Source organism: Phragmites australis, chromosome 8 (genome assembly GCF_958298935.1).
Source record: "Phragmites australis chromosome 8, lpPhrAust1.1, whole genome shotgun sequence".
NCBI lineage: Eukaryota > Viridiplantae > Streptophyta > Magnoliopsida > Poales > Poaceae > Phragmites > Phragmites australis.
This window is the reverse complement of record NC_084928.1, coordinates 1,607,748-1,633,960: the sequence shown is the minus strand read 5'-3', so window position 1 is coordinate 1,633,960 and position 26,213 is coordinate 1,607,748. Positions and strand designations below refer to the sequence as shown.

Below are 26,213 nucleotides of genomic sequence, written 5' to 3'. Positions count from 1 at the left end.
TGGCCGGGGAATGGGATAAAGTTGCTGGTCCGGAGGAATCGGAGGGAAGGATATCCATGGTACAAACGATGGGGCAAGTCGCAGTGTATCTCTCACAGTCTCACCCAACGGCATATGCCGCTGGCTATGCTCCGGAGACGAGAGCATGCAGGCCGCTGTGGCTATAAGAGGGGCCCAGATGTCGCGAAGACGAAGGCGAGGAAGCAGGAGGATTTGCATGGGAGCGAAGTGGAAGAGCTAGAGATCGACGACGGTACGGAGAGATGGAGAGAGATCCTTGCATGCATGCGCGCAGCTGACTGCAGCCTGATGGACTGACAGTACCAGCTGAAGACAGTAGTAGGCAACTCTCCTCTGGCAGGTGACCATCGATGGGCGATCGATCAGGTAAGACGACCGAGCTATCGTCCATGCATATATATGCGCGTGCATGCAATGATGCAACCACTCTTCGCCTTCGTTCGGCTGCCTTGCATGTGTAGTTTATTACCTAGCTAGCTAAGCCTCTCTTCGATCATCCATGAGTTTCCTGATAGCTAGCTAGTGTGTTTGGATACTTCGTTCGGCTGCCTTGCATGTACGTATAATTTATTACTTCGCTAGCTAGTGTGTTTGGATACTACACTATACTCCCCTCCAGCTCTTAATTCGACATTCAACAAGTAAATTACATAACCATTTTATAAATGTGAACACACGTATCGAGACTACGGCTTACGGGAGGATATGTTCTACCACAAAGACTCTAACCACTGAAGATCAAATACACTAGCTACGTGTGCATAAATACTTGCATGGATCAGCTCGGTCTTTAGCCTCAACGGATCGGATCGGACACCCTGCCGAAGGAGAGTTGCCCTGCGACTGTCTTTAGCTTCAACATCGACCGGTCACTCAGTCAAACACAGTTTGGTGCATGAGATCAACCCGTCACGTACGTCGATCGGGTGTTTTGCCAGGTACGTACAAGTACAACCCTGCTATCTGGATGATATATATACACGTTGCTAGCTGCTCAATTTATGGCTATGTTGTGTCGATCGCTTGTATATGCAAAAGACCGCCGGAGGATTAACTTTTGAGTTTTAACTAAAACTTAATTTACCCTTTAAAATGTTCATGCTTGGACTCTCGACGACCATCGTTGCGCTTGCTTCGATCTGCACACGCACGGCTTGATGGATGGGCCGGCCGGCCGGGATGGTCGGGGGCGGGACCTCACACTCTCACGCCTGCCGGTCTCCTCGCGCGTGGCCAAGCCAATCGCAAGTCCAGGCGGCGGCTGCACCTGCCCCTCACCGGAGAGCGCGCGCGGTGCACGGCGAGTGCGTGGTGTTTGGTCCACATATTGACGGCCGCGCGCGACGCGATGGACACTGGCCAGAGCTCCGCGGCAATGGTATTAGAGATATATTTGTACAGTTGTAACCTTCATAGTTTAGTTTCTCTAATTGAGGATCTGTAACTTCCTAATGCTGGCTCAATCAGGGTATATATGAAAGGCCACTCTAGCCATTGGCTTGTGTGGTGATTTGCATCTATTCCCTCTCTCTTATTCTCTACATGGTATCAGAGACAATCATGTCTTGATCTCTTCCGCTGCCTCCCACCTAGCGCTGCCCTCATGTCGCTCACTAGCACAGGTGCTGGTACTGGTGCTGCCCCCTCCGTTGCCCTGGTTGTTGCCACACCGCCAACCTTGATGCATCAACCCATTCTGCACCGTCGCCATCAAGTCACACGTTTCGATGGTCCTCGACTCCAAGTGCCCCAACTACAGCAAGTGGTCCTCCTCCTTTGAGTCCATGTGCGGCAAGTTTGGGCTCATGGTGCAGATCGACGGCTCCACTCCGGCGAAACCAGAGGGTGCACAGTGGGCTCAGGCCAACTGTGTTGTTCGCAGCTGGATGTATAGCTCCATCAGCGACGATGTCCTCGACATCACCATGGAACTGAACCAACACGCACGCGCTCTCCGGGTCACCATCAAGTAGCTATTATGCGACAACAAGGAATCTCGTGCCATCTTCCTTAGCAACGAATTCCACTCAATGTTTCAAGGTGATCTCTCCATCTTCGACTACTGCCAACGCCTCAAAACATTGGCTGATTCCCTACGCGATGTTGGCCACTCCGTCTTCGAACCACAGCTCATCCTCAACATGCTTCGCGGTCTCAACTCTCGCTTCTCCAACACCGCGGACGACATCGCCAACTTGACACCATTCCCCTCCTTCGCCAAGGCATGCTCCATGCTCACCTTGAAGGAGCTTCGCCTGGCAAATGAAGTCAAGGTCGCTGCTGACACCACCCTTGTCGCGTCTACACCAACCACGCCTTGCGGCCCGGGTGGACTTCCCCCTCTTTGTCTAGCGACGACGGTAGCCACGACACCAAGTGTGACGGCAAGAACCATCGTGACAAGAACAACGCCGGTTCATCCTTGTCGTCGCGTGGCCCCACTCCGTAGCCCACCGGCCCATGGTTCTGCTTCAACCAGGGGTTCACTGCTCCTGGCGTCCCCTATGTCCGTGCTCCTCCAAGCACCAGCATCCTCGAGCCATACCCTCAGGCGCATGCTGTCTTCGCGCCGGCGTAGGTATCTTTACCAACCGCGCAAACTTAGGACTAGGCTGGTCTCATCACTGCTATGAACCAGCTCGCTCTTCAACAAGGCAACTGGGTCATGGAAAACTGGCGCCACTTCACACATGGCGTCGATTGATGGTATCCTCCTGTCCCATCTCCCTCCCTCTCATTCTATTGTTATTGTTGGCAACGGATCCTCTATCCCTGTTATCTCTCGTGGTCATTCTATTCTCCATACCAATTCCTCCAAATTTCTTTTGAACAACGTCCTTGTTGTGCCATCCCTAGTTCAAAATCTTCTCTCTGTTCGTTAGTTTACACGTGACAATAACTGTTCTATTGAATTTGACCCTCTTAGCTTTTTTTGTCAAGGACCTCAGAACCCATCGCGTGATTCTTCGCTGCAATAGTGTCGGTGACCTCTACACTTTGTCCTTGGCCGCCTCCATTGTCGCCCCCCATGCGTACCTTGCCACAACGTCCACCCTTTGGCATCAACGACTTGACCATCCCGGTCATGCCATCCTCGACACACTCAATAAATCATCTCTTATTTCATCCAATAAGCTAGATCGTTCATTGTGCCATGCCTGTCAGCTAGGCAAACATGTGTGTCTTCCTTTTGTTTCTTCCAACTTGCTCACTACTACGCCCTTTGAGTTAATTCATTGTGATGTATAGACATCACCTGTTGCTAGAACTTCCGGCTATCAATATTATCTCTTGATTATTGATGATTTTTCGCATTTTTGCCAAACCTTTCCTCTCCAGAAAAAATCCGAAGTCTACCAACACATCATTGCCTTCTCTCACTTTGTCCACACACAGTTCGGTCTTCCCTTAAAAATAATCCAAACAGATAATGACACATAATTCGTTAATCATGCCACAACTCAGTTCTTAGATTCTCGTGGCATCCTCCCGCGCCTCTCGTGTTCGTACACCTCACCGCAAAACAGGCAAGGCTGAACGAGCACTTCACACCATCAATAACATGGTGCGAACCCTTTTGCTTCATGCTCACATGCTGCCATCTTACTGGGACGAGGCCCTCGCCATGGCGACACACAACCTCAATCGTTGACCATCGTCATCCATCAACAGTCGCAATCCGTTTGAATTAATCTATGGCACAAAACCCACATATGCTCATCTTCGGATATTTGGTTGTTTGTGCTATCCCAACCTTTCTACGACCACTCCTCACAAACTCGCCCCTCAATTTCCAATTTAAGTCGCTGCACGTACTAGATCGACTAACACACTAACCAGACGATGGAAAACGATCGATCCCTACTAACCACAAGCATATAAGGACTATGAAGAGATTATCTTTGGGGCGGAAACACAAAACGACAACGAAAACCAGCGAACTCATGAAAAATCATCTTCTCCTCCTTTCTTCTTCTTCTTCTTTCTTCTTCTTCTTCCTTCTTTCTTTTTCTTCTTTCTTCTTTCTTCTTTCCTTTCTTCTTTATTTCTTTCCTTTATTCTTTCTTCGTTTATTCTTTCTTCCTGGCCAGCCCCCTTCTCTCTGTCATTCTTCACTCTACTCCTCTCTGCTCTTCTCCACGCCCCTGCCTAGCACCCAAAGTAATGATTTACAAGAAAGCTGGTTCTTCCTCCTGGTAGAGACAACCTTTCAACGTGCAAACCCACCTAGACATATCCCAAATGGCCTCTATTCTAGCAAAAGAACTGGAGCAACTAATGAAGATCCATGCCATTGTTGTAAGCCAGACACTAGACAATTACTTCTTCAGCTCCACTCGCTCCATGAGAGCCAACAAGGAAGAAAACCTTAGCTCAGACTACGCACGAAGAACCACTCAAGGGTATGCCACAACAAGCTCTGGAGATACCTTTAGCTACTTGGCCAGGAAAGGTTCGGACCACCCTTAACCTCGGAATCCACTCAATGAGCGAAAAATGTTGGGCTCAACAACCACTTTCAACAATGGCAAGATGATATAACATCACATCATGATTCTATAGGCCACAACCTTGACGACATACCCTAAACAACACCAACACACCTACGGGTCAAGCATAAACTTTTCTTCCCCCTTCGGAGCAGACGGATCCCCCACATTAAACACAAAGGGGTTTGCCACATGAGCACGAGAGAACACTTCACGAACTGATCAACAACTATGTCTTGGCCTTGCAGGCACCGACCTTCATCACTCCAAATAGAACATGTGTAGGACCACTAACGTAAACAGCAGACTGCTACTCACAAAGCCAGTTTAGAAAATACCCTTTGCATCTCCAGCTCAGAGTCAATAGACTGACTGCTAGCAGATAACACTCATATCTGAGGCCCTAGAGAGCATACTATATTCTGGACAATGCCAAAACCACATATGTCCACCTCAACAAGGTCATCCTCCTTCATAACACTCCCTTAGACAAAGGAGTACCCACTAGCTCTCGAACATAACTCCGATCTCACTGCTCGAACTTCGAGGTGAAATCCACCTTTACAACATCCTTCCTTTAAACTAGGGTTTGGGTAACCCCCACTATAAGCCATATTTAAAACATATATTGGCACCCTAACAACCAAGCACCCATGACATCTTCACAGATATAATGCTTTTGGCTAATTGGTGTTGATGTTCGGTGATGTTTAGCCATGCGTTGTGGCTTGTTCTTTGGTCTTCGACCGAGCTAGATGAGGTTCTCACTCAGCGTCTGGTGAGCTAGTTGGTAGATGTCTTTTTGTAGTCTCGGTTGTCGGGTTTGTGGGGTTTTGGGCATAGAAGCGGGCATCAATTTAATTCTACTATCTTTACCCATGAATTTTGCAAGCTCTAGCATTTAAAAACCCCCCGCGGGTACGAGACCGCATTATCAAAATCAGAATACGGTCTTTTGCGTATAGATATTACATTATCAAACTCTATTTCAAATTTCTCTTGCAACATACAATCAATTTGTACATTAACATCTCTACCCAATCTTAAGGAATTATTAAGCATAGAATCACCAAAAAATCTATCTATCGAAACTATAAAATCATATTAGGGAGCAGATAACGTAGATACAAATCGTACCTCTTTTAGCAGGGTATCAATGGATGGGAACTCTTGTATCTTAATGACATCTTGTTTTGTCTTCTGATAGCACGAAAGCAGCTCCCTCCAATGTTCTTGCAATTCCGCTTCAATCGCGCTATTATCTTCTTCAGATAATTCAATAAGGGTAGATTTATTACCACTATTCACATCAGCTATGGGCATGACCGAAACACCTTTATTTTGGTCTTGATAATCAATTGTTTTAGCACGAAATTCAGATGGTAGCACCATAGCTTCTTTTATTTCAAGCATAGCCGATAATTCAACAATAGTTGGCTTTTGTTCTTTTCTTTCAATTACAAACGACTTTTCTTTTTCTAAAACCAACCTTGACTCCACATTTGAATTATAGGAACTCTAAATGTTCCACACTTAATCAATTAATTATTTCCTACTTTTAGACAAAAAATGTTTCACATATCCTACATGCTTCATCTCTGTTCATGCCAGGTCACCCCCTAATACTTTTAGGCCCTATAGGTTGCTCGGCTGTGAGCCGAGTAGATGCGGAATCAGTTTGTTGTTCTGGGTTGAAAATATATAGCTTTATAGTATCACAAGAATATGATATTGTAAGCTGCACATATGATATATCTTGTTGTGGGAAAACTGAAATAAGTTTCCGGCAATGAATTGTAAGAAATACCGGAACTTTGGGTTAGTGTGGGAGATACACTATGTGCTATAGTGTTTGTATGGAGGTATATGCATATTTTCTGAATTCTTATCTATTCGGTCATAATCATAAGTGACGTATGGAGCCGAATTATACGCATTAGGTGTTGCATATGGTGCGGAAAAAGTATAGGGTGCAACCTCTATTCTAATGACATATGATGTAGCATATGGTGATTCAATATAAATGACCGAATGATCAACATTACTGTGACCATATATCTCGTTCATATGCATAACTTGTTGTGTAAGCATAAACAGTAAAACCCTTGCCGATGAATCAAGAGGTCCAATTTCTTGTTATGCACTACTAAAATTATTAACATGTGATGACTCATAATGATTGGCTGAATCTATCATATCCATTCGGCGGTAATGATTGTTCATCGGTATGCTAGTTTGTGATACACTAGGTGATGCAAATATCACTAATAAATTAGGAGGTACAAATTCTTACTGCATGCTACTAACATTAAAATTTGGAGTACTTGTATTATTTAACATGGAATATTACATGTCGTTACTACCATTTAGTCTTTGCACAATACTTACTTGACTAGAGAATACATGTATAGTAGCATTAACAGATCTATTTAACGTACTTACAAATTGTACCTCGGGCTTGGTATAGATGGATGGCGAAATGAAGTCCATATTGCACCATGGCTGAAGAAATCAATTCCTCAGCGGAGTTGCCAAAATGTGTTGGCACAAAAATATAGATCCTCACGCCAACACACGAGCACCTCGTGTGATAATTATTGCGCTTTCACAGAAACGAGCGACCGATTTATGAGCAAACCGGTAAATGATAACTAACTCGACGAGCAGTACTTGAGAAACCTAGTCTGACACTGTGACGACGGATTTCGTCAGCAAATCACACCCAAAAGGGACCGTCAAGGCACGATCAGCCAGTGGCTTGTCCTTGGTTGTCGAGATCAACAACGAGTAGCAGCAGCAGGAAGAAAGAAGGATGCGACTACATGATCTAGGCAAAAGAGATAAAAACGAAACGTAGATTGTGTTTTATCGATTGGTTAATTATTTCAATCGACCATAGCCCTCTCATATTTAAAGAGTGACATGTCTTAGTCGTAAGAAATCATGACTTCTAATTCAAAGCTGAACAAAATTTACAGATATGATTCAGCTATATCTTTTAATTTTCAAACTTTATATAACTAACATATATTTTCTAATCTACCATGTAAACTCCCATATATCTACCCAGTATCTTTTATTATAGCTCGGACTTCTTAAATTCGACTACATACTTGGCGTATCTATGTATTTAAATCTGATCAGCTCTTCTACCTGTCCGGAGACTAATTGCTGAAATAAACCGTGATCACTCATCGCTTCACTGATCGGGGGTCATATAGTATTGTTCACTAATCGGAGTTACTGTTGACTACTGTTCACTGCAGTTAGAATACTGTTTACCGTGATCGAAACGCTGTTTATTGTGATCGAAGCGCTGCTCATAGTGATCGGAACACTTTTTGTCAATAAATATACTGATAGCCGGTAGTCTATTAAACCAGTTATTACTATAGTAATCACCATAAATATTAACAGATAGTCGAGTCGAGTCAACTCTCCCGAACGACTGCTGCTGCTGGACAGTACCATTCCCTCTTTTCAACATGTTTTGACGAACTCGTGGCTGCGCGCGAGGGGCCGAGGCAGCTGTAACTTCCACGCGACCGCGCGCGTCACCACCCACGAACGCGAGGGGAGCGGGTCGCGTACGCTCGCTTTCTCCCCGCCCGCGAATCCTCTCTTCCACCAGCTCCGTCTCCTTATAGGTTACCAACCTGAGCAAGCAACACGCAGCGAGTTTAGCAACAAAAGCAAGGAAGGTTACAACTCGCGATCGAGACCAAGACCCCATCCACCGGTTCGTCGGCCGCCATGGACAAGGTGCTGGCCTTTTCGATCCTCAGCGCGTCGCCGGCGCCAGCCTCGGCGGACGCCGGCCCCGGCTTTCGTGGCGGAGGAGCGCGGACGACCAGGCGGCGCAGGCGAAGCGGCAGCGGGGCAAGGAGGAGGGCTCGCGCTCGCACGGCGACAAGGAAGAGATGAGACGCGCCCCACGGTTCGCGCCGGAGTTCGATGGGATCGACTGCTTCGAGACCATCGTGTCGCATTAGTCATCAGTAGCTGCCCTGCCCTGACACCCTGCGATGATTCTTTTTCGCTGTCATTATAGACATTGTAGTGATGGTGATCGATCGATCGATCGATCGGTGTGATTTTGTTCATAAATTTGGTTGTTGCTAATTGAGACAATCACCTGTACTGACTAAAACTGCATTAAAGGAAACGACCTATCAAAGTATACTTTACAGTTTCTTTTCTTTTTAAAAAAATCCTAAGCAAAAGTGTTGCGTTCAATGTCGTATGCACAGTTCATCCCTTCCGGAACAGCAACATCGCCCGCGAGGCCTCAGCAGACTTTAGTGCTGGGGGTAACGTGTCTGGTCTCGATGGCACACGCGTCGATTTCATAGCTGGGGGTAACGTGTACACGTCAATTTCATAGGATCGTTCGCTTCGTGTTCGAATGGATAATCCGACTTGTGATGATGTGCCCTGGAACCAGAACAGAGCAGTTTTTTTTTTGGTGAAGTAAGAGCAAGAACAGAGCAAATTTGGTGTCGAAGTAAGATCAAGAACAGAGCAAAGAATTAAGGTTGGAAGCCACAGCGGATGACACATCCAATTAATAAATCAAACGAACGTATGATCATCCATTCAATTGCGTGCCATGTACATCTCTGTTCAAATTACTTGTGACTTGAACAAACAAAAAATTAGACAAACTGCGGAGCCCAGCTAGCTGCTCATCATAAGGAAACTATGGAGTCGAAGCAGTTGATCCCGTCGAACTCCGGCGCGAACCGCGCCCTCGTCTCCTGCTTCCTCTCCGTCACCGGTGGCGAGCCCTGCTGCTCGGCCTTCTCCTGCTTCGGCGCCTTCTCCACCTGCTGCTTCCCGGCAGAGGTCCTCCAGAACAGCCGGGTGGAGTACCCGCCGGCCGCGATGTCCGCAGGCGACGAGCTCATGATGGAGAAAGCCAGGATCTTGTCCATGATCAGTTTGGATCACAAGTTCGCAACAACTGCAGAAATCGGCGGAGAGGGGGCGAGTTCCTCGGCTTCTTGGGCTCTTGGCCTGGTGTGCTTTGCAGTTGGGTTTGGCGTGAGCTTCTCGCTCTGCCGGTGCCCGGATTATAAAGGGACCGTGTCCCGCGTGGGAAGGGGAAAGTTCGCGGACGCGGTCCGACCCCGACTCGACTGGCACAAGGCAATCCAGCCTGCGAATTAACAACTCGGACGCGGCGCGCGGTCCCTGGACTGGATGAAGTGGCCCTGGCTCGGCATGGCCCCCTGCACGCTGAGCCGATGACGCGACGCGACCCGCCGAGCCGGCCAAGCTTTTCGGGGCCGTGGTGGGCAAGGCCACCGCCCGCTGCCGTCCGAGCGGCAGACAGCCCCACGGGGAAGTTTTCTCCCATTTAGCTATCCGAAGAAGTTTTCTTCCGTTCTCATCTCCGTGAAAAATTTGCAGAAATCAGATCTCTAATAAAAATATAAAATTGAATCATAGTTGATTATTTGTATACATTAACAATGTATTCGTAGTATAAATAAGTAATTTATTGATAAATACGAAGATAATTAATATAAGATACGTTAAATATTGTAGGTTAGATAAAAAAATATAAGAGTAATTTTTTTACGTAATATAATGTTTGTATATTTATATATTAAAAAATATGTATATACATGATATCGAAATACGCCTGGGAGCCGGGGAGTGAGGATGAGAGCGTCTTCCCGTCCTCATCCTCGTATAAATTTGTGAGGATCTAATTTTCTTATACCTATTTTTTAATAGAAGAATTTCTCACAAGCTACCGAAAAACAAAACCTATTATCATCCCTAGCATGATCCAGAATTCAGCGCTCCTCTCTGACTTCAGTTGAGAGGGAGAAGGTGCAGAAGTTGCTCTCGGCGAAAAGTCGGATTAGCTCAGCCTACGAGGAAAGCGGGTGGACACTCCTGTCGGCCGTCGAAGAGTCAGACGAGCCGAGCCGTAGGCACGGTCAAACGATCAAAGTATTCCGGCCCGATAGCCATTTGCGCTGTTGACTTGGATGACGGCTCAGCTCATCTGCTTGACCCGACGGGAATGCGGTGCAGCGCCTTTGCGCTTTCCTGGTGCAGGATGACACAGCTCTCTGGTAGTCACCGCACCGGCCATCTGGAGATTGTGCTCTCGCTTAGATATGGCCTTGTCGCCGATGCTATTGTTGAAACTGCCTGTTCTTGTGTCTCCCTGGCCCCTGGGAAAAGGAATGCGAATGTTTGTGTCTGCCTCTGTTGAGCGCCCGAGCCCATCGCCCCTCATGCTTCCCTGTCGGCTTTGAGAAACAACCCAGTCGCTTCAAATGCTGATATCTAATCATGTTTCGTTCTCAAAGGCAATCCAGAAATCTCCAGCAGCAACTCTGGAACAATGCTAGCTCTTCCCGGACGAATCTAAGCCCGAACGTGACCGGACGGAAAAAGTTCCTATATTTACATGGCTTTAGTAGTTCTACATAGCACAAACAGATGTTAAGAGCTCCTTAAACAACGATCCTGCAGCCCAGTGGCCCGTTTGGCTTTACAGTGGCCCGTTCGGCAGGCAAATACTATGATACATTAGGCAAGAATATCTGAAAACCAAAAACAAGAGGACGCACATGGCGTGTCCTTATCCAGACATACAGTGATGCAGCCCGGTCTTCCGGGCAAATTCTTTGCGGTTTGCACATCACAGAAGGGGCCTAATTACTGGTCAGATTTCGCTGCCGCGCCAAGAAAAAGAAAAAACAACAAAGACATTTCCTATGCCGATTTTAGAGACTGTGTTTTGTTATCCGCTCGCTTCAACTGCTGCTTTTTAACACGTGTAGGCCAGATCAGAATACTTTTATAGTTAGATTCTGTCATTACAATTTCACACATTTTTTTAAAAAAATGTATTTTTCATATGGACTGAAATGACCCCATCTGGCTGGCTTCAACATCTCCCATTCCCCCCAAATCCTTCTTCTCCTCCAAGACCGTAGACAAGATCCTCCACTCCCCTACATGGCTGGCCGCCGGCGAGCACCTCCACTCTCACTATCACCAAAGTCAGCAATGACAACCGTTCGGGAGGAAGCAGTGGCCTCAGCCTGAGAACATATTGAGGCGATGAGTCTAGCTCTGTCCTGTGGCTAGGTAGAACGATGGCGAGTCGTACTCTGGCTGGTGGTGGCGTGTCAAGGTAGTTGCGGGCAGCAGCAGGCAAGTTGGGCAGCGGCGCCCCCAAGTTGGGTGGCAACGGCTCCAAATCGGATCCTGCGGTAGGACAAATCACGTGCCCTCACTATAACAAAGGGTACTAGGAGAACCCCATCGTGTTGGGATAGCTAAACCCTGGACTTGCGTGACTCTCTTCACCAACGTGAACTCCACATCGTGATCTAGGGCCAAAGGGCCAACCAAGAGCAGAAGGACCGCGCTTGGCAAGGATAAGACAAAGGCAAGTGACCCTGCCGCTCGCCTCCCCTTCATAGAGGGGCATCGAATTCCTCGATCACGTCGCTAGGACCTCGTGACTGTCGTCTCTCTCCTCGAGCATGTGCGACCGCCCATCAGCCAGTGGCTCCCTGTTACGGGACAGGGTGCAATGCCTTATTAACCCGGTTGCGAGAGGTGCGCTGGCCGGACAAGTTCTAGATAGTCCTAACTAAAAAATATGATGGCTCTTCTAACCTAGAGGAATTCCTACAGATCTACACCACAATGTTGCAAGCCGCAGGCGGCAACGAGAAGGTCATGGCGAACTATTTCCCAACCACGTTGACCAGCTCAGCCCGGTCCTGGCTTATGAACCTCCCCCACGGGTTGGTTCACTCATGGGAGAACTTGTGTGACTAATTTGTCGCCAACTTTCAAGGGACCTATGCCCGACCTGGGATCGAGGATGACCTATACCAAATTAGGCAGTGATAGGACGAGTCACTGTGAGACTTCATTTGGCATTTCACCGAATGCCGAAACACAATTCCAAAGATCACAGGTGAATCTATGGTCATCGCCTTCTGAAGAGGAGTTAGAGACCAGAAGATGGTCGAAAGGGTTGCCACCAAGCAAGTCTAGAGCACCACCGAGCTCTTCAAGCTCGCAGACAAGTGCGCGTAGATCACTGAGGCCCAAGAGCGCCAGAGCAGTACGAAACCACAGCCGGCCTCTTACCGACTAGCCTCTTCCAAAGGGGTCGACCAGAAGGAGAAAAGGAAGAATAAGCGTAAGGTAGGACCACCCAAGGTCATGGCGGTCGAGCAGACCGGCCAACCATGCCGGCATTTTAAGAAAAAGGATAGGAAAAAGGGTAAGGCTACTGCTCAATCCATCGAACAGATGTCCACAACCTGACCGAGTGCAAGGCTGTATGGGGCATCATTGATAAGGAGCTTAGAAAGTGCAAACCCATGCGTGACAACGATGGTGAGGATGGGGCCGACCCTGACTAGTCGGTGCTAGAGTTCTAGTAGGCTGACCACATGGTCCACCATATATTCAGAGGCGTCGCAACGTATTCCTGGAACAAGGAATGCAAGTGGGTGGTCCGCGTGGTATGGACAACTGCGTCAAGCTCAGGCCCTCGTCTGAAGTGGTCGGAGATACCCCACACCTTTAGCCAGGCGGACCACCCTGTGTACGTCAAGCACCTTGGTCGTTACCCCATTGTAGTCAAACCCATGGTACAAAACATCCGCCTGGGTCATGTACTGGTCGATAGAGGTTGAGAGCTACTGTCTCCTCTGTTCTATGGGTCCACACCAATAAAGACTCACTGGTAGTAGATATTATCAAAAGCTGATTCCGGTATGCACGTCTGGCAGGGCTTGCATGACCAGTCCCTTGATCGTGGAAAGAAACCCCATGACAAGCCATTGCTGGTCGTGGGGTAGATATTCATTTAACTGATCTAATCTCATTTAATGTTACTCACTTAAGTGTTTTCCTTTTCCAGACACCTCATTTCGATGAGCGAAGTCGTGGTCGGCACAGCGGTGCAGTGCCCCTAACAATTAATGCTATAGGATGGCTCTGCAGGCGGGTGTGACGGTCTCGCAAGTAGACGTGATGACGTGCGTTTGATGGGACATGACGCACGAGACGACGGGGCAAACCAAGCATACCCACTCAGCGTAATGTTGGTCTCGTAGTAGGGGTTTTTGATAGGAATAAAATTGTCATAGTTCTAATGTACTGTTTGTATATACGTCTCTTATCCTACTATATAAAGGAGGGAGGATCAGGCTGGTAAAAGACGAAACTCTTTCTGTAACCAAGTTGATCACCATCATAAAAAAACAAAACGACAGAACTCTTTCAACAAGAGTGATATAGAGCTATTATCTTAAAAAAAAACTAAATCTAAATAACCCTTAATATTCTTAAATTCATCGTCCATACAAACACACACTCTCGTAGAGAACATTGATCACCTCCAGAGGAGCGCTCCTAGCTCAATCTCAGGTGGGCGGGTGCGCACACCATGAGGAGAGGCCCCACGGTGTATGCAGACCCACGTGTTGCACGACTGGTTGGGGGTAAGCAGACGGAGGCGTGTGGCCGGTGTTGGAAGCCAGACTGGCCGAGGATAATTGCTCAGTTGCCACTCTAAAGAAGTGACAATTGCTGCTGAGAATGATATGTAAATCGTCTTGAGTCTATTACCACTTTCTCAGAGTGGCAAAAAAATGAATGTCCCGACTGGCCGAGGGGCCGCCTCTGCTCTTGACATGGCCTTTCCCCTTGCCATCGCCTTTGCCCTGGCCACATGGGGCATGGGATGGAGCCATGCGGCCGGAGTCACTGCAGGTGCCCGAGCATAAAACTAGACGATTAAAGCATAAAACTAGACTCGTCCACCCATAACAACATCCAACTTGTTCTATTTTTGTTCATCACCGATCACACAAAGAGAGCATCTAACAGCAACAAGCACAAAAACAACAGAGATTATACTATAACAAATCATTTACTTATTCGCAATATAATGTACCACACGATCGAAATGGTTCGATACTAGAATACACATAAATCCTTTACTTTAATGGAATTGTGATTACTTTTTGGTGAATATTTGGAAGGAGCGGAAACGAAGAATGTTTCAAAACAAAAAAGAAGAGGCACTCAAGATCGCACTGTTACTCAAAGAGCACATCGACAATCTCCTTGTAGCGTTACCTGCAATTTCTTAGTCTTTTCGTTTTGGTTGTAACCGTTTCTTCTTCTCTTTCCTTCGGTTATCGTAGCTTAACTGGAGCTTAGGTGAGCTCCAGTTCTGGCTTTTTTCAGCCGTTGTATTTTGTTTTCTTCGCAGGCTGTGTTCCTATCCTTTTATCATTTTTTAATCATTTTTACTCATAGTCTATTAAAACAGCAGACCTCTTGCCGACTTTTAAAAAAAGAATACACACATATATAAGCACAAACTTGGGCAGTTCTTAACAAGCAATACCACCTCAAACTTAGTTATTAGCCTACTGGCCACTATGTTTCATGACTTCACTACAACAAGCAATTAGTTCATATACTCTACTATGGTAGATTCTCCGTCGATCATATTTTGTTCTACACGCATCTTTCAGGGCGCAGCCACGTTCTCCTTGGCGAGCGGCGCGATCTCCTCGCCTTCGATCCCGGGCTCGCTTCCGGCGATCCCCATGCTCAGAAGCACGTTCTCCCAGTTCTTGGCAGGCCCCTGCACACATGCATTGCAAACCAATGCACCATGAACATATATGTAAGCAAGAAGCATGTAAGACTTTGTCATGCACTCATGCTGCTCTGATCTTGTTACCTTCCAGGAGAGATCCTGAATCATACAGTTCCTGATCATCTCCTCGTAGGCCGGCGTGCCGACGACCTTGATGGCGCGTTTCAGGGTCGTCGCCACCTTCTGAACGTCAGATGGCTCCACGACCTTGCACTGACAGATGAGGGAAACAAGAAATTCTTTGCGTTACTCGCACCATGCAATGCATAGCTGCTACCTGAATTTGGAACTGCAAGAGATTTTTTTTTTTTGGGGGGGGGGGGGGTGGAGGAAAGGAAGAGCCTCACGTCGACACTGAGACGGCCCATGTGGAATCCAGTCTTGCCTTCCACGACGGTGTCGACGAGTCCACCGGTAGAGGCGCAAGCGCAGGGCTGCAAGAATTGCAAAGAGGCATCGAGCCATATGCATCATGTCAGGATTGCAGCATATCACCAACACGACGGGAAGGATATGCATCAGATGCAGAGAGTATGTGCAGTACCGTCCCGTATCGCATCCCCTGCAGCTGGATGAGGCCGCAGGGCTCGAACCGGCTGGTGACGGCGAGCAGGTCTGCGCCGGCCATAATGTGGTGCGCCAGCGCCGCGTTGAACTTGACCACGGCGCGCACCTTGCCGGGGTACTTCTCCTCGGCGCTCATGAGCATTTGCTCAAACTTCTTCTTGCCCGTACCCTGCGTCATTCCTCACAGCAATCAATCAGGCACACTCTTCTGAATGGATTATTAGCCTGTCGACATAAGTCTGTAGCAGTGTGGCTGCGTACCAGAAGAACGATCTGAACGTCCTCCTCCATGAGCTGTGGAATGGCGGCCGCCATGACGTCGGGGCCCTTCTGCTCCTCCAGCCTGCCGATGAACGCCACCAGCGGAATCTTCCGGTCGACGGGAAGGCCGACCTCCGCCTGCAATGCCTCTTTGTTGAGCGCCTTCGCCGCGACGGCCTGAAATGGCATCGTGCACACTCGCCTTGTTAGAGTCAGCACTGAAAAATTGAAGAAGTCTACATGGTGACAAAGGAGGACGTCAAATGCTTGTGCTATGCTCACGGTTGTCGCGTCGTACTTCACGGTGATGTACTTGTCCTTGCTGGGATCCCACTCGCTGACGTCCATGCCGTTGACGATCCCGGTGATGCCGGTCAGGCGCATGATATTGTCAAGCTCGCAGCCCCTCGCCTCGCCGGAGATGAGCTCTTGGGAGTAATATGGGCTCACGGTGAGGACCCTGTCGGCTTCAAGGATCCCGGCCTTCATCCAGTTGATCTTCCTGCCCTCCACAGGCGTGTCATAACTGCAAACCAGAACGAACATTTGGGTTATGATCATTCACCTTATAGAAATCCAACGGCACTGGTGAAGAACAGTCGAGCAATCGCGATATATGTGCGCATACCCGTCGATGAAATCAAATGATGACTTGAACCTCTCAGGGAGATTCAGCTCTGGGAAGTCCGCCAAGGCGAACCGGCCCTGGTAGGAGATGTTGTGGATGCAGAAAGCGACCTGGTGAAGATGCACATAGTCAGTTCCAGAACAAACTGGCGTATACGAACATTGAAACGAAGATAGGTTTAAGCAGAACAACGAAACCTTTGCGTCCTTGTAGATGCCATTGGACTGGTAATTGTTCTTGAGGTAGCACGACAGAGGACCGGTGTGCCAGTCGTTGCAGACGAACACGACATCCTCCCCTGTATGGATGCAGTAATCGACGTAAAATTACAGGCTGACGGATCATTCCTTGCGCAGATGCTATCAAATTCATCAGACACGAAGACAGCTTATATGTTCTTACCGTACGGTCCAGAGAAGTATGGGTTGTTGTTGAGGCTCAGGATCCTAGGAGCCTCAAGTGCTGCCTGCAGTAGCACTCATTCAAAAATTTCCCCAAGAATTAGCCAAGGATCCACACAATGGAAGTAGATACAGATCATTTGAAATCTGTAGAAATCACTGACCTGGCAAAGAAGGCTGAAACGCAGCTGGTTGTCCCTGTAATCCGTTCCAGTGTCAGGCCCGTAGATCTTCTCACCGGTCTTTCCCCAAACCTGAAATCACCAGCCAACGGAAAGCTCACTGACGCTGCTGAATCATGATCAAATTTTCCTGACATGTTCAGCAACAGAAAGAAATGGAATCATCGCAGAGACAAACCTTCTCCAGGAACGATGGGTGGTCAATGAACACACGGTCAACTCCACGCTTGTAGCAGTGGAAAAATCTCACTCTCTCGTACCTGCCTGCCACCTTGATCTGCAATGCAAGTACATCACAAAAGAATTCAAATCTTGCGAGATCGATGTAAAGCCCCAAGAATTACTCGTGTTGATTGTTGTGTGTGATCTCAGTGCGCACCTCAGACACAACGCTGGTGTCCCAGGCGTCGTTGTACTGGTCGTACCGGGGAGAAATGACCATGACCCGGTGCCCATTCGCCTGCAAAGCACACAAATACACACGCCGGCACGTCAGATACATGCTGCACGGAGACGATGAGCGTTGCATCCATGGGACGAACGGAACGGATCGACGGTACTTACGGCCATGGCCGGCGGGAGGCCGCCGAGGACGTCGCCGAGGCCGCCGGTCTTGCTCCATGGCGCCATCTCGGCGCCCACGAAGACGACGTTCATGCCGCCAGTGGCGCACACGACGACGGAGGGGAACCTGCGGCCCCCGCGCTGCACCCTTCGCGCGTGCTTGGGTGTCGCGCGCGCGCTGGTCCGCATGCTGAGCGTGTCCGCAGCGGTCCGGGGCATGAGGACATGGACACCGCGGCGGAACATCGACGGCACCGACCTGTCGGCGATGCCGAAGCCGGCGTGCGTGGTGGCGAGCTGGAACGAGACCAGAGCCTCCATGGCGAACAAGGCTGGTTAGCTGTGGTGGAAAGATGACTGCACTGAGTAAGTGTGGTTTCGGGTGGAAATCCACAGAATTTTGTATTCAACTGCATAAAAAGCAGTTCAAAGAAAAATTCTAGATTTTTTCCCCTGACGGATCTGAGTGCCCAGATTCGAATTCTTGGGCGGTGCTTCTGATTAAGAACTGAACGTTCTATCCCTAGTGTGTAGTTACATCAGGGATATGAATTCTCACCAGTTTGATGAAATAAAATAGATCTAACTCGATCCAATTGACAGGGACATAGAGATGGAAGACGAAATACATAAAAGTGGATCCAAGAAACCCGATCTAAAGGCATGCAGATGTAATCATCTGGTCGATTTTGTTTTGTTCGAAACCCTGTTCTCAGTTTAGGACTGATCCACTCACTGATATACAACGACACAGAAACTGCAGTTGAACACATGAAGGATCTGACGATCCGATCAACCGAAAATGAAGGCATGGATGGATGGGAAAGCCCCGAATTCGAACTGCGAGAGGTGGTGTACTCCGACTTACTCCTCACTGGGAGCGCAGGGGTCCGTTTGATTCGTCCTTCCTTCCTGTGGCCTGTGTGCAATGTGTGGCGAGTGACTGAGCCGAGGGGCCCGGCGGTGTGGTGTGGGTGAGTATTTGTAGTAGCCGTTGCGTGAACCGCGCGCTGCTCTCCTCCGCCCGCCGGACCCGTTCCCGTTGCCGTGCGCCGCCTCAGCCCGCACCACACCACACCACACCACGCACGGCTGGGCTGGCCCGCGCGCCAGGTCGCCGCCCACCAAACGCTTTCCGCGCTTGTCGCCTGCGCGCGCTCGGCTCGTGTGATGGCGTTTGGACGCATCGTCCCCGGCCTTGCCTGCCCGCCGTCGCGGCTTCCATCTTTCTGTGTACCGGACTTCCTGTGAGGAGAGGCTCCTCCGCTTTCTACGACTTCATCTACACGATTTTTATTAGAGACACGAGACTAGATATGGGATGAGAGATGAAACCTCCGTCAGGTCAGTTTCCACACCTTGGAGCTTTGCCACTGGATTCCGTGCCTGTCCGCATCTCTCTCGTGCACGGCTTGCTCATATACATGGGCGCTGCATGCGTGCCTATGTGTTTGGCTTGTACCAGTGCTCTGAGAAACGTATGGTGTGAGGAGCCAAGATGACATGGGATCACTGGATGCCAGTTGGTGCGCGCTGAACAGGTGATGCAATGCGCGCGAGCTAGTTGTCTTCTTCGACGTGCGTCTGATGCAAGAGGTTGCATAGGAGTATATACTTGCACGCACTGACAAATCCGCATGCAAGATATGTACACCAGAGGTAGGGGAAGTAAAATTTATAAGACCTTTTTACGAAAGAATTCTGTGAAACTCTAATCTAGCTATATATTTTTCGATTCAATAGTTGAACTAAAGAGAAGAGAGTAGTACACGTATCATCACAGAAAATAATGTCTTTTATAAAATCCGGTCCTATAAAATTTCCTTCTAACCCAGGGACAGGAGCACTTGGAATAGGAGTACGCATGCACAGGCTCTAGTTATTTTCACGCAAAAAGGAAACACGAAACTATCAAATTAGCTATTAGACTTCGCCAGCAATGAAAGCTGCGTAGGAGAAGTACACAAGACATTGTCAATAGATGCAAGTTTCATATTTTATAGGTTATTAGATTGATCTAAAATTAAAAAAAAACTAAAGATTCGTTCCCATCCAATTAAGTTAAAAATAAATAAATCTAGTGCTAACTCAAAACTACCTGTTAAATACTCACTTACATTACTGATTACCAATCTGCAGCCCACAGCTTGATTATCCATCACTGTGCTATATAGCTACTTGTCTCATCAATTTGCTTCTCGAGATTGCTCTAAAACTTTTTGCTTCTGGAAACAAGTAGCGTTGATTGGGCCGGTTGTCAGGTACACGTAAAAAGGAACAAGTCAGCCCAAATAGGCCTAGCCTGGTCCAATACGTGCCGGACTCACTGTCATGCCGGGCCGAGCATCGTGATTCGTGCCCTAAGACGACCACGATTGGTACCAAGCTACTGCTGGAATTGGGTGATGATTTTTTCACTTTAATTTAAATTATATGCTAATTTTAGAACATCACATGAACACACCAACAACCATTCGGTGATAGTCTAGCTAGTTGCTTAAAACAATATCAGTACTTCTGCTAGGAAACTATAACATGCTACTAGGATAAAAACACTTATAGAGAAGTAGAAAAATTCTCACTGAGATGCTTCAAATCACTCAATACATTATTTCAAAGGAACTCTTGTCGTCGCTAGACCCGAAAAGCTTCCAACAAAAGAAAATCACTATGACAACATGTCTCCTTTTGAGATTCTATCGTGTACATAATTGTTTCATTTTCTTCCTTTTATCCTCTTTCAGATGAATGCTTTCGAGACCACATATTACCACACTATAGTAAAAGAGTTGTACACGTACTAGACAAGTAGACACTGAAATTGCAACCAAACCCCTACTTTTGAGCTTATCTCGACCAGCCAATCTTAATGGAGATATTTAGAAATTAGTACCAAAAGAAACCCAACTATCCAAGTTACAAGAAGGTTTGGGCCTTCGCTTAATTTACTAGTTGGTTTGCTAGTTACCGTTGTGGGCTCGTGTCTTGGGCTTCGGGAGATCTCAAGTTAAGCTCATCGGCTGGCTACTGGGTGAGGCCCCTGATTCTGGGCGAGCGAGTTCATCATCTCGGGACTAAATTCTATAGTACCTTGTATAGAAAGATTTCTATGAGATTATTTATATTATTTATTCTGTGATTTAATAGCTGGACAGAAGAGGAGAGAAAAATAAATACATATCATCACATATAGTTTTTCGTAAGATCAGATTCTTCCCGCCATAGCTGTCCTGGCTGCCTCAGTGTCGGCCCTGTCTGTACGCGGAATCGAGGCGGCAAAAGGGAACCCGATCGATCTGTGTGCTCGGCACCACTTTAAAGTGGCAACTATTAGGGATTCTTTACCTTCTTTTAGAGCTATCCGTCGACCCCTTCACTCCCTTGTGAACTTCCTTTGCTTTTGAGGCGCTTGCTATCCCCCCCCCCCCCCCCCTCCCTCTCTCTCGTATGGGCAGAAGCTGGAAAAGAGGCCGAGCAGGAGAGAAAAGCAGTGAAGGATGGTAAGTTGCCGGCTCAGATTGGGATCCTTTCGCTTGTCAGCCTGCTTGATATTTTGTGCCGACTTGGGTTGCAAGGTTTACGAGGTCGGCAATGGCGGTAGTGAACTAACTGGCTTTAACTCGTAACATGTGGGGTGACGTCGTGCTTGATTTAGATATGTAACTGAACTCTGTATTGCAGATTTGTTACACTGATCAAAAAGTTTGTACGCAAGGAGAAGGTTCACATGATTCCTTGCTCTGGTATTTTATAACTGATAACAATCTAAACATCATCATTGATCCGTTTCTTTGATAAGATAGTCCAGTAATCAGCGGAAGAAAAGAACATGTAACAAAGGGAAATATTGTTCTTTCTGCTCCGTCTGAAATTGGAATCTACATGAGCCTGAAACTCTGACTTCTATTCCAGAAAACTCCTGTCTACCTCAGTGTAGAAGAATGAGCATCGACCCATATTGGCATGAAAAAGGAAGGCAAATAAATCCTTTGTCCCACGTTGTGTCTCTTTTTGAAACGAAACCGGCAGAAGAACTGTCTATTATATTAAATAGAGTAAGTCTTGATAGGCAAAAGGTCCAAAGCAAAATAGACAAGTAACATCCCCGTCAAAAAGAGGAGAGGGGGGGGGGGGGGGGGCAAAAGGCCAGCAAACTACAAAACTAAAGGCCTACTTTTATCTAATGAGGTGGTCAAGAGACCCCAACGAAGGCCCAAAGGGATGCCTCATTCTTGATTTTCTGCAATAGACTAGAAGAATGCACCTCGTGGCAATCAAACGCTCTAGCGTTATGTTCTTTCCAGATTTCCCAGCAGATGAGCATAATGAGAGATCTGATGCCCTTAGTCGAAATGTTTAACCTATAAGCCAGGGCAGGCCACCATTGGTGAATGGAGGAGGTTATCTACCATGAATTCGGGTGCACTCCTGGTTGGGCGATAAAACAGCGCTAGGTCTGCCCATACATGCCTTGTTAAACGGCATTCAACGAACAATTGGAGCCCAGACTTAGAGCTACACCGATAGAGCGCACACACACTGTTACATGACCAGTCTGTCCGAAGTTCAAAGCCTATTTAGGTTCGCCAGCCAGGTGAAGAACTCGCATTTGGGAGGCACCCATACCTTCTAAAAAATAGTGTGAAAATTGCAGTCTGTTAAGGTGAGGAAATAGGTTCTATAGGCCGAGCTCGTCGAGTACTCTCCATGGGTGGAGAGTTTCTAAGAAATTTCATCATCTAGAAGATCTTGTAACTGCACCTATTGGGACGTGATTTAGATGTCCACTAACTTTGAAAGATTAGCCCACATGTCTCTCGGAGAATTTCAAATCCAAACGGCATTCGTCAAAACATCTTTAAGGGATACGTTTTTCACAGTAGAGGCACAATACAAGTTTGGGGCGAAGTCTCGAGGTCATTGGGCGCGGTGCCATGCGGAGTTCCAAAAGGAGATCATTTCCCTATTGCCGATGGAAATGCAAGTTGCACTTGTGAAAAGAAGTTTGTCAAACTTAGAGCATATGAGAGCATTCCAGGTTCAGGATACCCAAACCCCTTGTTAGTCGGCCGACACCCACCTTGTGTCTTATCTTGACTCGTTTCAAACTTGATCTGGCCATCTACAACCGTAAATAAACATGTGGTCCGTGCACAAGAAGGCATTCCCAATTCTTGTATGCAACACCGTACGGTTGTGATCAAAGCCATCTTATATTTACTAATTGGAGGCTCCTTTTGGGAAAATCCTAAAAATTCCAATAAAAAAGCAAAACATTCGACCGTCGAATTGATTAATTGATTATCTGTAACTATAGAATTAAAAAATAAATCATAGAATCCAGCCCTAAGACAACTTCTTGCTTTGCCTTTGTTTTCCTTTTTTTTTTAGATACCCTTTGTCCAACAAGGTTACATTAGCAAACTCCAATTTAGTTACGTCAGCAATCAGCACACTTTTCCAAATCAATTAAAATATGCTAATTAAATATGCGTGTAATCAAATATTACAAAATTAAAACAATAGAACGCAAACATATTACGGATTATCACATAAAAATAATATCAAAGAATTTATAATGTATTTTAAAAAAATAATATGAGATATAGTGACGACATTAAAAATAATAAATTTCAAAAAATCAAGAAACAAATAAAAATCAATTTGCATAACACATAAAATGAAAATTTTAAATTAGATCTATTCACAAATAATAAACATGATTCCAATATTATGAAAAAAAATTACATTTATATTTTACATTCTCATATTTAAATATAAATAGCTGATTTATCTTAGCATATAACTATTATTAATATAAATATCTACAATTCAACCGTAAGCTAAATTTTTAACTTGTGCAGTCACATAGTTTGATGTGCTAGTCGTCCTAACAATAGTGGACACGACACCTCCACAAAGCATAACAAAACCAGCTAGGCTTCTTGCTAAAGCAGGCCTGCCATTTTGGCGAGTGGTGACTTTTAGGGCAGGAACAATGTTAGATATTTATGGCATAGTTTGTAAAAAAAAATGTTAAATATCTATATAAAATTATAATTTTTAATATAAATGAAGACTATGATTATTTAAATATGATTAATTATCTGGTTAACACTAATATAAACAATAATATTTAAATAAGTATCTTATCTCAGTCTAAACACATGTACCAATACAACTTAAAAAATCCGGTTTTTTTTCATAAGCACCACTCTAAACACCTAATTATACGTGCTCTTATACGGCTGTCATTTCCAACGTTGCCAAGAGCTCTGCTCCCACTCCACTCCTCCCCCGGCTCACAGCTCCGATGGCGCTCCGGCTCCTGCTCGCCGTCCTTGCGACGGCTCTGTCTGCGGCGAGCGCTAAGGCGCTGGGGATCAACTACGGCCAGGTGGCGGACAACCTGCCGCCCCCGCAGGCGGCGGCCGTGCTCCTCCGCGCGCTGAACGCCACCAAGGTCAAGCTCTACGACGCGGACTCGCGCGTGCTCAGCGCGTTCGCAGGCTCCGGGGCTGACTTCACCGTGGGCCTCCCGGACCGCCTCGTCCCGCGGCTCGCTGCCGACCCCTCCGCCGCCGCCGCGTGGGTCCGTGCAAACATCCTGCCCCACCTTCCGGCGACGTCGATCACCGCCGTCACCGTCGGCAACGAGGTGCTTACCGGCACCGACAGCACCATGCTCCGCTCCCTCCTCCCCGCCATGGAGGCCCTCCACGTCGCGCTCGCCGCCTGCAACCTCACCTCCCGCGTGGCCGTCACCACCGCGCACTCCCTCGCCGTGCTGTCCTCCTCGTTCCCGCCCTCCTCCGCGGCGTTCCGGCACGACCTCCTCCCGTACATGACCCCGCTCCTCGGCTTCCTCGCCAAGACCGGCTCGCCGTTCCTCATCAACGCCTACCCCTACTTCGCTTACAAGGCCGACCCGGACCGCGTGGACCTTAACTACGTGCTGTTCGAGTCCAATGCCGGCGTCGCCGACGCTGCCACGGGGCTGCACTACGACAACATGCTGCACGCGCAGGTGGACGCGGTGCGCGCGGCGATCTGCAAGGCCAACTTCGGCAAGTCGGTGGAAATTCGTGTGTCGGAGACCGGGTGGCCGTCGCAGGGTGACGAGGACGAGGCCGGAGCGACGCCGGAGAACGCGGCGAGGTACAACGGCAACCTGATGCGGCTGGTGGCGCAGGGGAAGGGGACCCCCGCCGCGCCCGGCGAGGCGCTGCAGGTGTACGTGTTCGCGCTGTTCAACGAGGACCAGAAACCCGGGCCGGCGTCCGAGCGGCACTACGGGCTTTTCAAGCCGGACGGCACGCCGGCATACTACGTCGGCGTCAAGGCGCCGACGATCGGAGGCTGGAAGAGGAGTAGGAGTGGTAATGGCACGAGCGGTGGCACCGGGCTGGTGGTGGCGCAAGGGCCCGGCGGGGCTGACGGTGCAGGGCCGGGCACTGGATACTACACCGTGTCTGCAGCAGCAGCAAACAAGGTAACTACACTTTGCAATCCATGATTAGTGCTTGTTAATCTTATCACTGCCTCGCTAGTAGATGATTAACTGCATAGTGGTTGAGATTGGTAGACGATCAAAGAGTATACTGATGGACGTTGCTCGCTCACTTAATATAGTCAAATTAGCTCGCGAAGTTGGAAATGGAAGAAATTTGATGTGGCAATTGGCAATAGTGTTTTTAACTCTAAAAGGAATGAAACTAAAGATGCCATGCCCTAAGATCATGCTCCTATTTTATTTATATTTTAAAAGCATAGATTTGCTCATCAAGTGAGCAATCATGCATGGCATTAGTAAAGTGTTGCAGCATACGCACCAGTGCACTGTGATTTATACTAGCCCTCCTTTACAAGTAATGCCTTTTCTTTTCCCTTTTGAATTATGTATTCCTCGCTCAGTCCTCCCCTATTTTTGACAGGTGAAGAGGCAGCGGCGATGGAGCATGGAAAGATTGCTGATGGCCGCCGTCCTAGCCATGGCGTCCGGGCTCTGTTGGTCATAACTTGGGGAGAAGAGAGATACGGAGATTGCAGACCGAGGCATGTCATTGATTGATTCATCCTTGTTTTTGCGTCCGATTCGTATATGTAGCCGTGTAGAGGAAGAGATGTAATCGGTATTCATTGATACTATTCCATACTCCTGCTCCAACTGATCGGACTCTTGGTTCAGTTCAACGTCGTTCTTCTCCCGTATCTTTATCATGTACTCTCCGGTCATAAAAATATAACGTTTTAGACAAGATTGAATCAAACTTTTAAAACTTTAATTTACGATAGCTATTAAAATATTTAATTTGAAAACATTAAAAATCATATGTATAAATTTATCTTGAAAAATACTTTCATAAGATCACAAGTTTATTGTATTTTACAAGCATATCTTAATAGAAACAATGATCAAAGCTACAC

The 26,213-nt window shown here is 47.4% G+C and overlaps 4 protein-coding genes across 4 annotated transcripts; 2 read left to right on the top strand and 2 right to left on the bottom strand.

Annotated features, from left to right (window-relative positions):
• Positions 1–1,748: 1,748 nt before the first annotated feature.
• On the top strand, positions 1,749–8,503 carry LOC133927505 (uncharacterized). Its single transcript, XM_062373989.1, has 3 exons — positions 1,749–1,990; positions 2,036–2,294; positions 8,159–8,503. Exons 1-3 carry the CDS (start codon positions 1,749–1,751, stop codon positions 8,501–8,503), a joined length of 846 nt encoding a protein of 281 aa, XP_062229973.1.
• A 572-nt stretch (positions 8,504–9,075) lies between these two features.
• On the bottom strand, positions 9,076–9,573 carry LOC133926177 (uncharacterized). The gene has a single exon (XM_062371969.1). The coding sequence runs from the start codon at positions 9,443–9,445 to the stop codon at positions 9,200–9,202; it is 246 nt and encodes an 81-aa protein (XP_062227953.1). The 5' UTR covers positions 9,446–9,573; the 3' UTR covers positions 9,076–9,199.
• Positions 9,574–14,904: 5,331 nt separating this feature from the next.
• On the bottom strand, positions 14,905–18,961 carry LOC133926174 (granule-bound starch synthase 1, chloroplastic/amyloplastic). Its single transcript, XM_062371967.1, has 14 exons — positions 18,655–18,961; positions 17,787–18,126; positions 17,602–17,682; positions 17,401–17,499; positions 17,205–17,294; positions 17,042–17,105; positions 16,837–16,937; positions 16,640–16,749; positions 16,294–16,537; positions 16,012–16,188; positions 15,728–15,919; positions 15,531–15,617; positions 15,268–15,396; positions 14,905–15,168 (listed from the first exon to the last, which is right to left on the bottom strand). The coding sequence occupies exons 2-14, from the start codon at positions 18,105–18,107 to the stop codon at positions 15,052–15,054; spliced, it is 1,812 nt and encodes a 603-aa protein (XP_062227951.1). The 5' UTR covers positions 18,108–18,126; positions 18,655–18,961; the 3' UTR covers positions 14,905–15,051.
• A 5,083-nt stretch (positions 18,962–24,044) lies between these two features.
• LOC133926175 (glucan endo-1,3-beta-glucosidase 11-like) lies at positions 24,045–25,985 on the top strand. Its single transcript, XM_062371968.1, has 2 exons — positions 24,045–25,278; positions 25,721–25,985. Exons 1-2 carry the CDS (start codon positions 24,100–24,102, stop codon positions 25,802–25,804), a joined length of 1,263 nt encoding a protein of 420 aa, XP_062227952.1. The 5' UTR covers positions 24,045–24,099; the 3' UTR covers positions 25,805–25,985.
• Positions 25,986–26,213: the final 228 nt, after the last annotated feature.